This window comes from Colobus angolensis, unplaced genomic scaffold, assembly GCF_000951035.1.
Source record: "Colobus angolensis palliatus isolate OR3802 unplaced genomic scaffold, Cang.pa_1.0 Scaffold41, whole genome shotgun sequence".
Taxonomy (NCBI): Eukaryota; Metazoa; Chordata; class Mammalia; order Primates; family Cercopithecidae; genus Colobus; species Colobus angolensis.
The window spans coordinates 6,436,940-6,450,794 of record NW_012117488.1 but is presented as its reverse complement, the minus strand read 5'-3'; the positions used below and the strand labels follow the sequence as shown (position 1 = coordinate 6,450,794).

Below are 13,855 nucleotides of genomic sequence, written 5' to 3'. Positions count from 1 at the left end.
TTCCACAATGGTTGAACCAGTTTACAATCCCACCAACCGTGTAAAAGACCTATTTCTCCACATCTTCTCCAGCACCTGTTATTTCCTGACTTTTTAATGATTGCCATTCTAACTGGTGTGAGATGGTATCTCGTTGTAGTTTGATTTGCATTGCTCTGATGGCCAGTGATGATGAGCATTTTTTCATGTGTCTGTAGGCTGTATGCATGTCTTCTTTTGAGAAATGTCTGTTCATATCCTTTGCCCACTTTTTGATGGGGTTGTTTTTTTCTCATAAATTTGTTTGAGTTCTTTGTAGGTTCTGGATATTAGCTCTTTGTCAGATGAGTAGATTGCAAAAATTTTCTCCCATTCTGTAGGTTGCCTGTTCACTCTGATGGTAGTTTCTTTTGCTGTGCAGAAGCTCTTTAGTTTAATTAGATCCCATTTGTCAATTTTGGCTTTTGTTGCCGTTGCTTTTGGTGTTTTAGACATGAAGTCCTTGCCCATGCCTATGTCCTGAATGGTATTACCTAGGTTTTCTTCTAGGGTTTTTATGGTTTCAGGTCTAACATTTAAGTGTCTAATCCATTTTGAATTAACTTTCGTATAAGGAGTAAGGAAAGGATCCAGTTTCAGCTTTCTACTTATGGCTAGCCAATTAGAAAAGAATTTTCAACCCAGAATTTCATATCCAGCCAAACTAAGCAAAATATTAACAGAGGTTTTTCCTCTTGAGATGTAGTATTATAGGCCATTGTTATTTTCTTCTTTTTTAAAAATGTTTTTGGCATTTAAAAAATAATGGATATATTTACTTTAAATACAGGAACAATAATTTTAAAGTCTTAAAATTTTAACCAAGATCATTATTAAAACCAAGCAATTGCATGTTTTCTAATGCTAATATTTTAAGTGGTCATATTTAATGTTCAAATTCCACTTTGTCTTTCCTAGGTCATCCAGAAATTTATCCTTTAGTATTAACCACCAAGACCCAGGAAATATTTAACTGCCGAATAGATGAAGATATCACAGACGAACAACCTTATAAGCTTATCAATAAAGAGGATATTTTTGAGGACCTGCGCAACAGAGCTGCAGTATCTGATTTCCACCCAGTCAAAAAAATTGTCCAGGTAAGCACAATATCCCTCTTTATTTTCAGTCCTACCTCAAGAAGTTCCTGGTACATAATAACAAAAGTTGGAGAGGTTGTTGGTTCAAATCTGGCCCCATTGCTTTCGGCAAGTGCTAGCTTGCCCACCCCTGCTTGGGAATCCTGTTTGATGATCCTCTGTGAAAAGCAAAATTCCATCAATGACTTGTTATCTAATCCCATACCCAGAAAAGCTCATCCTTACCCAGTTTTTGTTTTGTTTTGTTTTCTGAGACAGGGTTTCACTCCTGTCTCCCAGGCTAAAGACGCAATCATGGTTCACTGCAACCTCTGCCTCCCAGGTTCAAGCAATCCTCCCATCTCAGCCTCCTGAGTAACTGGGACCACAGGCACAGGCCACCATGCCCGACTAATTGTTGTTTTTGTCGAGACAGGGTTTTGCCTCGTTGCCCAGGCTGGTGTTGAACTCCTGAGCTCGAGTGATCTGCCCGCCTTGGCCTTCCAAAATGCTAGGATTGCAGGCATGAGCCACCGTGCTCCACCTTTGCCCAGTTTTAACTAGAATATGAATCTATCCTTATTTTCTGCTTTAATTGTTTAATTCATAATTTTGGTTCTGATTTATCTCTAAGCATGCTACAGAGCACAATACCAAACAAAAACTGCTTTTTAAAATTTTTTTTCCCGTTAGAAATAAAAGTGCATGTAAATTTCCCTGGATGCATTCTATTTTTAAGAGCTTTTTAAAGTTAATAAAATAATTTTGCAATTTGATGTTATCAGCCATAGATTAGCACAATGGTTATCTTCTATAATTAGTTGATTAGAGAAATATGAATTTTGTGTTGGCGTCAAAATAAACCGAGTGACCACTGAATATTAACTTCCTCTCTCAATTGTATTTTTGTAGGAATATCCTGGAAATGAGCTTCTGCTTGTTTATGACAAAGACTTCAAATATGGACTTAACTTTTATCTTATTGGAACCGAAGAGGGCAAAGAAAACTATTTAAATGTGAGCAAACCCTAAGGCCTTGTAATTTGTTTGTTTTTGTTGTGGTTGTGTTTGTTTTTGAGACAGGCTCTTGCTCTGTCACCCAGGCTGGAGTGCAGTGGCACAATCATGGTCACTGCAACGTGAACCTCCCCGGCCCAAGTGATCCTCCCACCTCAGCCCCCCAAGCAGCTGGGACTACAGGTGTGCACCACCATGTCCAGCTAATTTTGTTTATTTTTTGTAGAGATGAGGTCTCACTATGTTGCCCAGGCTGGGCAATTTGTTGATTAGCAGAAGGAAGCAGAAGGAGTACCTCTCAAGGATCCCTAAACATAGTGATTATTATTCTTGTTCAGTTTGGTTTCTTTGGGACCCATATCAGGTTCTGGCACCTAGAATAAGTAAGTAGTAAATGGGGGATGAACTAAATCACGTATCTCAGGGTTACAGATTTGCCCTTCTTGACCTCGTGAGAGAGGAAACAGTGAGTCTGGAGTACCGCTTTCCTAGTTCTCTTCTTGCCATCTCCACGACTTTGAGTAAGTTACTGAGCCTCTCATCTGTAAAACAGTGACACCATTATTGCACATTTCCTGGGCTTTCATGAGGATTCATATAGGTAAAGCCCTTTGTTCAAGGTGTGCAAGAAAGGTAACAGATGTATGAGACTCTCTTTCTGATCTTCCATCCCTGTTTGGTCAAATTGAAGGAAGCAATTTGGGAGGTTTGGTTTAATTGTTTGAGGATGACAGAGAGGTTTGTGTGGCTGTCCAATAAGCAATAAGAATAAAGGGAAACCATATAATTAAAAAATATCTAGGCTGGGCACAGTGGCTCATGCCTGTAATCCCAGCACTTTGGGAGGCTGAGGCGGGGTCACTTGAGGCCTGGAGTTCCAGACGAGCCTGAGCAACAGAGCAAGACCCTGCCACCACAAAATATAAAAATATTAGCCAGGCATGGTAGCTTGTGCCTGTAGTCCCAGCTACTTGGGAAGTTGAGATGGGTGGATCACTTGGGCCAGAAAGGTGGAGGTTGCAGTGAGTCATGATCATGTCTCTGCACTCCAGCCTGGGTGACAGAGCGAGACCCTGTCTCAAAAAGAAAAAAATAAATAAAAGCTAACAGTTTACAATTAAAAAGCATCTTTCATTTAGCCTTAACATTTTCAATTTTATTTTTATGATTGCTGTTCTGTTTTTAATTTCTTATTGTTATGAAATATTTTAAATGTATAGAAAAAACTAGGGGAGAGTAGTATAACAAATATCTACACTTCATTATCCAGAATTTTAAAATATTAATTTTTATATTTACTTTGAAACTTTTTAACAAAATAAATAAAAATTACAGACAATATTCCACTCCCCCTCATATCCTCCCTAATTCCATTTTCTTCACTCCTCCCTATGAGGAACCATTATTCTAAATTGTTACATACTGTTCTTGTCTGTGGTTTTATACTTTTACCATATATTTATGTTCCACAAATAATGGATTTTATAGTCTTATTAACTTAACATTCACATAAAAATTGTGTCATTTTTATACTCAGTCTGCAACTTCATTTTTTGCCAAATTATAAAATTCTAGGATCTATAAGTATCAGTATATTTAGATACCATATATATGTAGATAAAATTTGTTCATTATAACTGCTCTATGGAATTTTATTTTATGGTTCTACCACAGTGTCATCAATCCATTCCTCTATTGATATTCATTTGGTTGATTTTTTTTTTGCTATTACAAATAAAGCAGCAGTGTGTGTGTATATGTATATATTTATGCATCTATATGTAGAGTTTTGTGTGTGTATATATATATATCTTCTTGTCTACTGTCTTTTTCTTCTTTCTGTATTCCTGAGATCTCTTTATTTTTTCTTTTTCCTTTCTTTTGCTTTGTTTCCTTTTCATAATTCAAAAGTATGAATTGACAAAAAAAGTAAGAAAGTACTTAATGAATTTATATAAAAGTAAAGTTTGTTGCAAAATATGTACATATAGCTATAACCTAAACGTGGGCATATATTGTAGAATGCTATTTATTTTACTTTAGCCCCCAGAAGTATCCGAAGAACAAGAGGAATACAAAGAATATATTCCTGAAGATGTGTATATTTATAAACCACCTGTCTCTAAACCATGGGTTTCTTTGGGCAGTGAAAAAGAAATTGAGGAAGAATCAGTTACGGAATCTACAAAGCAGGTTAGAGGGTTAAATATTATCTGTAATCATTACCTCCCTAAAGCTGAACAACCCTTATTCCTGAGGAATTCTTAAGGTTTACTGTGTTTGCTGTGGAGGCATAGTTTTTGGTGTGTTGTTTTGGTTTTCTTTTATAGAAGAATGGTCATTGTCTTAAGTGGGTGTTATGGGTTGAATTTTGTCTCCAAAAAATGGTATATTGAACTTCTAACCTCCAGCACCTCAGAATGTGATTCTATCTGGAAATAGTGTCATTGCAGGTATAACTATTTAAGATGAGGTCATACTGGAGTAGGGTAGGCCCCAATCCAATACGACTGGTGTCCTTGTGATAAGATGGCCATGGGAATGACAAAGAGGGAGAATGGCATGTAAAGAAGCAGGCAGAGGCTCGAAAGATGGATACACAAACCAAGGAACACAAGGATTGCTGGCTGTCACCAGAAGCCAGGAGAGAAACGGAACAGATTCTCCCTCAGAGCCTTCAGAAGGAAACAACCCTCAAACACTTCAGTTTCAAGCTTCTAGCCTCCACAACTGCAAGAGAATAAGTTTCTGTTGTTTTAGGCCACCCCATTTGTAGTACTTGGTTATGGCAGCTGTAGGAAACTAATATAGTGGCATTCCCTCTCAAAGGAACTCCTGTGAGGGGGAATTGTGTGTGAGTGGTTTATTAGGAAAGTGCTCCAGAAGAGAACACGACAAGCAGCTGAACAGGGATATGGAGGAAACCCTGCCAGGCTGCACTCTCAGGCAAAAGTCTGCAGAGGGAAGGCTTCAGCCAAACCCGGAGAGGAACTCTGGAGTGTAAATTATACCTCAGAGTTGTTCCAAACAGAAGCGAAGGAGAAGGGTTTATGTATCCCTCCTGCCTGTCTAGCATTAGTCAAGATGAAACTACTAGTTACTTCTTGTTCTTTGCACCTGCTGGCAAAGTGGTCCTGATAGCCCTAGAGCAGCCCTCCAAAGAGGAGAAGCAGGTGCTGCTTATGCGAATGGAAAGCACACAAAGCTGGAGGCACTCACAGGAAGTGCACAAAGGGCTCTGAGCGGATCTGGGCAGAGTACCAACGTTGCCTACACGTCAGTTTTTCTTCAGGGACTTCATTGTGTTACCTTTACTGTTTACATGTGTTACAGATTACATATATGATTTCTCGAAAACGAAGTGAATTTGGTGCACCAATTAAATTCAGTGACCAGAATGCTTCCAGTGTAAAAGATGCCTATATTGAATGTACAGCCTACCCAGATAAAAATTTTACCCTTAAACAACTTGAAAAAGATGTTGGCATGCAAGTAATCCCCCAAATAAAGGACATAAGCACCCAGACAAAATGGTAAGTATGTGATGGGTGTATGTAATTTTATAGCCAGTTACAGGAAAATCTGATAACTTCCATTATTATTTTGAGAGCTCTTTATAATAAATAGAAATGGATTAATGATGATGACACATAGATCTCCACAGAGTAATTCAATTCAGGAAGATCTAATTATATTCAATAATGCCTTTAAAAATCATAACAGGAAAATGAGATACAAGTATAGAAGATTGTAAAGACTGGAGTAGGAAAATGAGTGATGCTGTTAATCATGACAGTGCTGGTCATCTGTCATCTGGAATATTACAATTGCCCCTCATTGTTCTGTTCTACCTCCTACGTCATCATTCTTAAACATCAAATCAGATGGTGTTACTTCATTGTCTAGGTTTCTTTTCTGGCTTCCATCACTTAAAAAATACATCCATCCAGAGCCCTTAGGATGGCATATGAGGTTCTCCTTCCTCCATGACGAGGCACTGTCTGCCTCTCCAGCCCCATCATCCCTTGTTCCTGAACAAGCTCTCTGTGTGCCAGCCCTGTGTGTTGCTTCCAGTTCCCAGAATACCTGCGGTTTCACCTCTTCCTGCCTTTACCCATGCTGAATCTTCCTCCTCTCTGTAAATGGTAATGATATTCTTCTAATTACTCAGACCAAAAGCCTTGGATTTTGTTGGGTCTATCTTCAAAATTTACCCACTGCTATTACCTTAGACCATTCATCATCATCGCCTGCTTGGATTATTGTAATTCCTTCTAAGTGGACTTCCTCTATCCATCCTTTCTCTCCTGCATTCTGTTCTCCATAGAGAAGCCCTGGTAATCCTATTAAAATGCAAGTCAGATCATGTCATTGATCAAAACCTTCCAATGGCCTGTCATCCCAAAGGAACCTACGAGGCTTCATATGATCTAGATCCCTTTACCCCTCTGCCCTAATTTCCCACAGTTCTCCCTGCTCATCCATCCAGCCACACTGGCTTCTTCATTCCTTGATTTACCATGCATACTCATACATGATGTGTTTACGCTTACAAGTCCTTTACATAGAATGCTCTTCCCTTGTGTTTATTCCCTCCTTCATTCAGATCTCTGCTCAAATGAGGCATTCCCTGACACTCCTATATAAAAGCAACAACTCAGCCGGGCGCCATGGCTCAAGCCTGTAATCCCAACACTTTGGGAGGCTGAGGTGGGCGGATCATGAGGTCAAGAGATCGAGACCATCCTGACCAACATGGTGAAACCCCGTCTCTACTAAAAATACAAAAATTAGCTGGGCGTGGTGGCGTGTGCCTATAATCCCAGGTACTTGGGAGGCTGAGGCAGGAGAATTGCTTGAACCCGCGAGGCAGAGGTTGCAGTGAGCCGAGATCTACCATCTACCCCCTTACTCTATTTTTCTCCATTGTGCTATAATCACTTGATTTGTATTTTTTATTGTCTCTCTTCTCCTCACTCTGCCCTTGGAATTTAAGCTCTGTGAGATAAAAACTTTGTATATTTTGTTTACTGCTATGTTCCCAACTCCTAGGACAGTTCCTGGCATATATTTATTAAATGGTGGGGAAAAAGGAATGGAAGAGGGAAAACAGAAAAAAAAGGATATAGGTAAGGAAGAATGTACAGAATGATGATAGATTTGAATTCACTGTTAAGTGAAGAGGTATGAAATATACAATGAGACAGGTCATGACCAGGAGAAGCAGGGCTCAGCAACATGGAATGCAATACAGAAGATACTTTTCAGATCTATGTGAACTAACAGGTTAAAAACCATGAAAATGCAATGTTAAAGTCAGGGCACATATATACGGACTCCAAAGGTTGGGCCAAGAAATGAGTCAGAAACAAGAGAAGAAGATGAACAGACAGGCCAAAACAAGAGGAGGTAAAGAGAAAAGCAATAATTGGTAGTCAAGTCCTGGCAGGAAAGGAGGACTTCAGACATTCATAAATATCAAGAAGTAAGTGCAAGAGAGGAAGGAGAGAGGTGATATATTAGTACCAAAGGAACTTGAATTTTGAGACAAATTTCTAAGTCAAGCCAGCCAGAGATTTATTTTATGTTCCTACTAGGGTACAGACAAGTCCCAAGAATGAGTCAGCCAGGGTAGACTCAGTAGGTAGACTCAGAATACAGACGGATAATAATAATAGTGGCAGTGTTCCTACGTAGAAGGAGTAAACAGATGAGAAATAAGGGAGGTCTTGACCCACAAAATGAAAAAAATGTTTTTTCAAGGAATTAAAAGGAACTCAAATGGTTTAAACCTAGATGACTGGGAGAAGGCTGGTACTTCAAGCAGGAAATTAGGAAGGGTAGCTGGTATGAGGTGGAGAAGGTAGGATATGTGATTATATTGGAGGGAGTCAAGAAAAATCAAAGATGAAGTTTGAAGACTGACAGTGAAAGCAAATGCCTAGTGTTCCCACCACATACCAGGCATTCTTCTAAGTGCTTTACACACATCAACTCAATCCTCACAACTGCTGTCTGAGGTAGGCACTATCCCCATTTTACAAATAGAGAAACTGAAGCAAAAAGAGGTTAAAAATGAAAGCCCAATGTTTGGGGCATAATTTAAACCTGAAGCAATAATGAATAGTTTTGCTGAAAAACAACAAAACAAATCATATTTTGAAAGTAAGTGTGACTCTTAGGCATGTTGCTACTTTGATAAAACCACCAAAAAACATATCTTTTCTTTTTTTTTTTTTTTTTTTGAGACAGAGTCTCACTCTGTTGCCCAGGCTGGAGCACAGTGGCGTGATCTTGGCTCACTGCAAGCTCCGCCTCCCAGGTTCATGCCATTCTCCTGCCTCAGCCTCCCAAGTAACTGAGACTACAGGCGCCCACCACCACGCCTGGCTAATTTTTTGTGTCTTTTATTAGAGACGGGGTTTCACCATGTTAGCCAGGATGGTCTCGATCTCCTGACCTCGTGATCCGCCCATCTCGGCCTCCCAAAGTGCTGGGATTACAGGCATGAGCCACCACACCCGGCTTTTTTTTTTATTTAACACTGTCTAGAGAGTAGAAATTAAAAGGTGAAGCTGAGATTTGAACCCAGGTCTCTCTGGTTCCAATACTAATATTATTTCTTTCTACCACTCTTCCTTCTTCTATGGATACTGACCTAAACAAGGAAAAAAAATGAATTATTCTAGTAAACATACTCAAAACTCCCTTTACCGCTTTGTCTGATTACTCTCCATTTAATATATTACCTCTCACAGAGACATTCTGCATTGTACTGACATTTGTTCAACAAACACAAATACTACATAGTATTTTGTTGAGCACTTAAAATGTGGTAGGCACTGTTTTTAAAGTTTTGCATGTATCAACACATTCAATCCTTACAATGACACTATGAACTAGCTACTTTAAGAATTTCATTTATAGATGAGAAAACAGGTACAGAAGGTTAGATAATTAGCTCAGGGGTCACATAGCTAGTAAATGATAGAACCAGGCTTCAAAGCCAGGCAGCCAATCACCAGAATCCACACTCTTAATGATTGTGCCATGTGACTTTTCCAAGCTCCACATGCCGAGATCAAGGGCTCACCCAGTCTAGTACTTGAGACTGACAATAAAGCCCAGAGATACAATGTCATATGGTGTGTTCACATACAGAGGCCACTAAGAGCATACTAGATGGAGCAAGTCTTCCTGCCACCATCACTGCTGAAATGTATCTTATTCCTGGTTTTGTATGTTTAGAGCAGAGTTTCTCAACCTCAACACAATTGACATTTGGGGCTGCATAATTCTTTTTGAGGGAAGGCTGTCTTGTGCTTTGTAGGGTGTTTAACAGCATTCCTGGGCTCTACGCACTAGACACCAGTAACATGTCTAGGTTGTGACAACCAAAAGTGTTTCTCGACATTGCCAAATGTCCCACGAGGGGGTGAGGTGGACACTGACTTAATGAAGAGATAGAGAGAACGACAAAGATAGCAAAACATTAATAATTGATGAATCTGGGTGAATGGTGTATGGGAATTCTTTATACCCTTCTTACAACTTTTCTGTAAGTTTGAAATGATTTCTAAATAAAAATTTTACAAAAATAAGATCTTTTTGATTATGTTGGAGAAAAATTCATGTAGACTTTGAATAGTGGTCAATATCAGTTGTCTAGGATAAAGAAAATTCAATGTGTATAATTTAAATATAAAATAAAATAATATCCTAACATCATTGTCACAGAGACACACTTTTGACCTGTTGTGGCCCATATTTGCTCTTCTTTGACCTAATCTTTGGTATTGAATTTTCTTTTAATATATTAGGACATATCCTAAAAATGCTACTACGCAATATTATCCAAGAGAATTCTCAGAAGAGGAAAAAGAGACACTCAAACAATCAAAGCCTTTGGTTGATTTTCTTAATAATGCATCCATAAGGTAAAAAATTGCATATTATAAATTTTAAAAATAAAACATAAAATGTATATGTTTACATAGAATAACAGGTCTAACTAAACAATCCCATATATGGTATCTAGATAAAAAGTATGAAGACAGTTGTCAGGTTTGACACATTCTGCAGATTCTCAGTATTTCTTTCCTTTCTATTGCTATGCAACATCTTAGCCCTCTCAAGCTAAGGCCACATCAAACAGTGTGAAGAGTTGAGTGTGTGAGGATGTTTTCCTAATTGCAAATTAACAATTACTTGTATTTACCACGGTTACTTTTATGTAAGTCTTTTTCTCTACTCCTAACTCCTCTTCTTCATTAACTTTTTGTAGGATGAGGAGAATGCTGTGGACGTTATGATGATGATAAGTATTTGCAAAAATATCTTTGTAGGTGAGAACCTGAATTTAATTCAAATGTCTTTTTGGACATTTCCCTCTTATCACCAATTCCTGTGTTCCTGCACTCTTACTGGCTTTGAAAGAGAAGCATCTTCAAAATGCCCCCTAAGCTGTTAGTAGGACCTTGGGTAGAGTTCTGGGACTTCTAAACCAGAGAAACAACTTGACAAGTTCTCATCAAGCTGATACTAGAGTTTAGAGAAGTGGATCCAATGGAGGACAAGTCTGTCAGTTATATTCGATAGGCTGGTTTCTGTTTCTTTCCAAAATTAAAAACTTGGTAGTCAAGTTCATATATAGCCCAAGTGAAGCTTTTTTTTTTTTTTTTTTTTTTTTTTTTTTGAGACGGAGTCTCACTCTGTCGCCCAGGCTGGAGTGCAGTGGCGCGATCTTGGCTCACTGCAAGCTCCGCCTCCCGGGTTCACGCCATTCTCCTGCCTCAGCCTCCCGAGTAGCTGGGACTACAGGCGCCCGCCACTGCGCCCGGCTAATTTTTTGTATTTTTAGTAGAGACAGGGTTTCACCGTGGTCTCGATCTCCTGACCTTGTGATCCGCCCGCCTCGGCCTCCCAAAGTGCTGGGATTACAGGCGTGAGCCACCGCGCCCGGCCTGAAGCTTTTTTATTTTTAAGAAATGTCATTGGTTCTTTCAGACTGCATTAAATATCCTGAAAATTCCAACAACTTTCAAAGTTGTTACCTATGCCGAGGGAGACTCTGGCTCAAAAATTCAGTTAATGATTCAGAGAGAACATTATTTGCCACTCATTCACAGGAAGGATGCTATAATTTTTCCTATATGGGCAATGAGGTAGAAATAAGAAAACCTGAGTTTCCCCCTCCCCTTATCAAAATTTAGTAGTCATTATAATTTTTCCTGTAAAAACAATAAAAATAAGAAGTTTGTTTACATATAATCAATATCCAGAGAAAACTAGATATTGAGGTAATAAAAAAATGTTCAAAATAAATCCACGCTGTATATTATCTTTAGACCTGGACTTTTATTCTTCCCTCTGAATTGCCATGCTTATGAAGAAAAGAATAGTGGACAGCTTTATGATTCCCTCCCTGAGATGTGGGAAGGAGAAGTCAGATCTATAAGAAGAAAGAGGAAAATTGGCACAGGAATTATAATAGCACTGGCCAAGAGTAAATAAGAAACCCATGTTTATATCACTGCAAATGTAACTTCCAGCTTTAAAACTGCTTAAGGTTTATTCAGTAGTTTTTAATTAAGGTAAGCCTGATTTTGTTCTGGAAGAAAGCCCTTTTAGAAATGGGAAATTTCTTTCTCACAGAATTTTATCTAAAACAAACTTAAGGGAAGCATTATTTGAAAAGAAGGCAATGACATGAGACGAGAGAGAGGAACTTCAGGGGGATTCACAAAACAACTAAGAAACCTTCCTTTCAGAGTTAAAATTCCTAGACAACAGTTTTGCCAGCCTCCGATGTGTTACTCTCAGGAGCCACATGGTTCCAGGAAAGCAAGAAACCGGAAACCAGAAGAAAGATGTGTTTTCACTTCTTCTGTTTGAATTACTTCCCCATTCTGGCTGAGGAGGTAGAATCAGGAAACCAGAGCGAAAGCCACGTCTTTAACTTTTCTCATGAGAATTCCTTTCTCATTTAGGCTTAACCAGAAAGAAATATGATTTGGAAAATGCTTACTAATGCTTCTACTGGAAACCGTTTAAGTCTCGACAGTCCTCTACACAGGGTTATTCAATGTTCAATGTGCTTATGAATCACCTGAGGACTCTTGTTAAAATGCAGGCTCTGACTCAGTAAGTCTGGGGTGGAGCCTGTGACTCTGCATTTCTAACAGCCCCAGGTCATGTTGGTGGTCACTGGACCACACTTTAAGTGGCCAGGTCTTAGGAAAGGGGTCTATTTTGAAAGATGAAGTACAAGAAGAATTTAACCAAGAGAGGACTCAATCAGGCAATGACTGGTAGTGTAATGATCAATGACAGGGGTATCAAATGGTGCCCTTTTTTATATTTTAGGAGTATCTATTTTTACTGTTTATATTGAACTATCTAAAGGATTTTTTCTTATTTTAAGAAATTCATAATTGAGAACCACTTTTTCAGCTTACCACACCTATATAAAACCAAGAAGTTTACAGTTTTGATCATTAGGGCAAAATCTTGGGTGGCATTCTAATTGTGGGAGGCTCTCAGCGACTTTGGGAGTATGCAGAGCTTTCAGACCTAAGCATAAAGAGGGACAATCATTATCATAGGAACTGTTTTAAGGCAGGAGCCTGTCAAACCAAGGTCCTTAACTATTAGCAAATGATCCTAGCACTCAGATGGTATCTTAAAGGAACAATATTAGTATTTTTAGCAGGATAATTTTTCATTTTGGGGACTGTCTCATGCATTGCAGGAGGTTTGGTAATGGAATTAAACACAGTAGCACCTCCCAGGCATTGTGACAACTAAAACTACAAACACACACACACACACACAGACACACATGCACACACTTCTAAACTCCAATTCTTCCTTTTTTCGGAATCTCTTATTTGTTGTTTTGAATTACGTATGTATTGCGGCTATCCTGTTTAGGATAAGTGATCATTTAGTACAGAATATGCCTAAGAAAATTGCCATTTATGACAGTTGGGGCTTTCCAGGAAGCAAATGACATCAAGTTAGAGGCAGAAGTTTACTGAGGATTACACTGTGAAAAATAAAGGAGTGGGAGACAGGACTAGGAAGGTAGAGCATCAGACAAATTCTCAGCCTACCCAGCAGGAGCTCCAGAGCAAAGACGCCTGCTGTGGGAGTGCTGCACAAGGAGGACTGGCCAGGCCCAGCCATCCCTGCAGCTGCATGCTCAGGCATTGACCTGGAGAGAGTACAGCCTTGGCTTGGAAACTGAGGCAGACCATGAAGTTGCTCGAAGTTCTGAGTAACATGCCACCATGATTTTTTTTTCTCTTAAGTCATTTATTTCACATGAGGTTAATCATTATTACCAAATATAATTGAGAATTATTATTTTTTGTTCAGTAAAAAGGAAGGAGAAGGAGTTGCTAAGATAGTCACATTATTGGATACTAAAATCCAATATCTTAATTGCTTTTTATTTTTACAAATTAGTGTTGAAATAGCCCTGCAGCAAAATGAAATCACGAACACATTTATTGACGACTGGAAACACCTCGCAGAAGAAGAAGGCACCTTTGGGGACAAGACGGATACCCACCTGAAAGAGTACCAGTCCTTTACCGACCTTCATAGCCCAACGGAGAAAATGATTACCTGTGTCTCATGGCATCCAACTATCTATGGTGAGATGGAAATGATGGGGATTCCCTTTTGTGATAACACTGAAATTGTCTGTTGCTTTCATATGTAAAATTGCAAACTAG

The 13,855-nt window shown here is 39.0% G+C and overlaps 1 protein-coding gene across 1 annotated transcript in view; it reads left to right on the top strand.

The window, feature by feature from the left end:
* Nucleotides 1-13,855, top strand: part of WDR63 (WD repeat domain 63) — a 74,748-nt gene that overhangs the window by 19,936 nt on the left and 40,957 nt on the right. The window contains exons 4-9 of the mRNA XM_011956112.1: nt 937-1,118; nt 2,010-2,114; nt 4,158-4,307; nt 5,448-5,647; nt 9,935-10,051; nt 13,584-13,774. Of these exons, the coding sequence (XP_011811502.1) occupies nt 937-1,118; nt 2,010-2,114; nt 4,158-4,307; nt 5,448-5,647; nt 9,935-10,051; nt 13,584-13,774 (945 nt within the window). The remainder of the gene's footprint in view (nt 1-936; nt 1,119-2,009; nt 2,115-4,157; nt 4,308-5,447; nt 5,648-9,934; nt 10,052-13,583; nt 13,775-13,855) is intronic.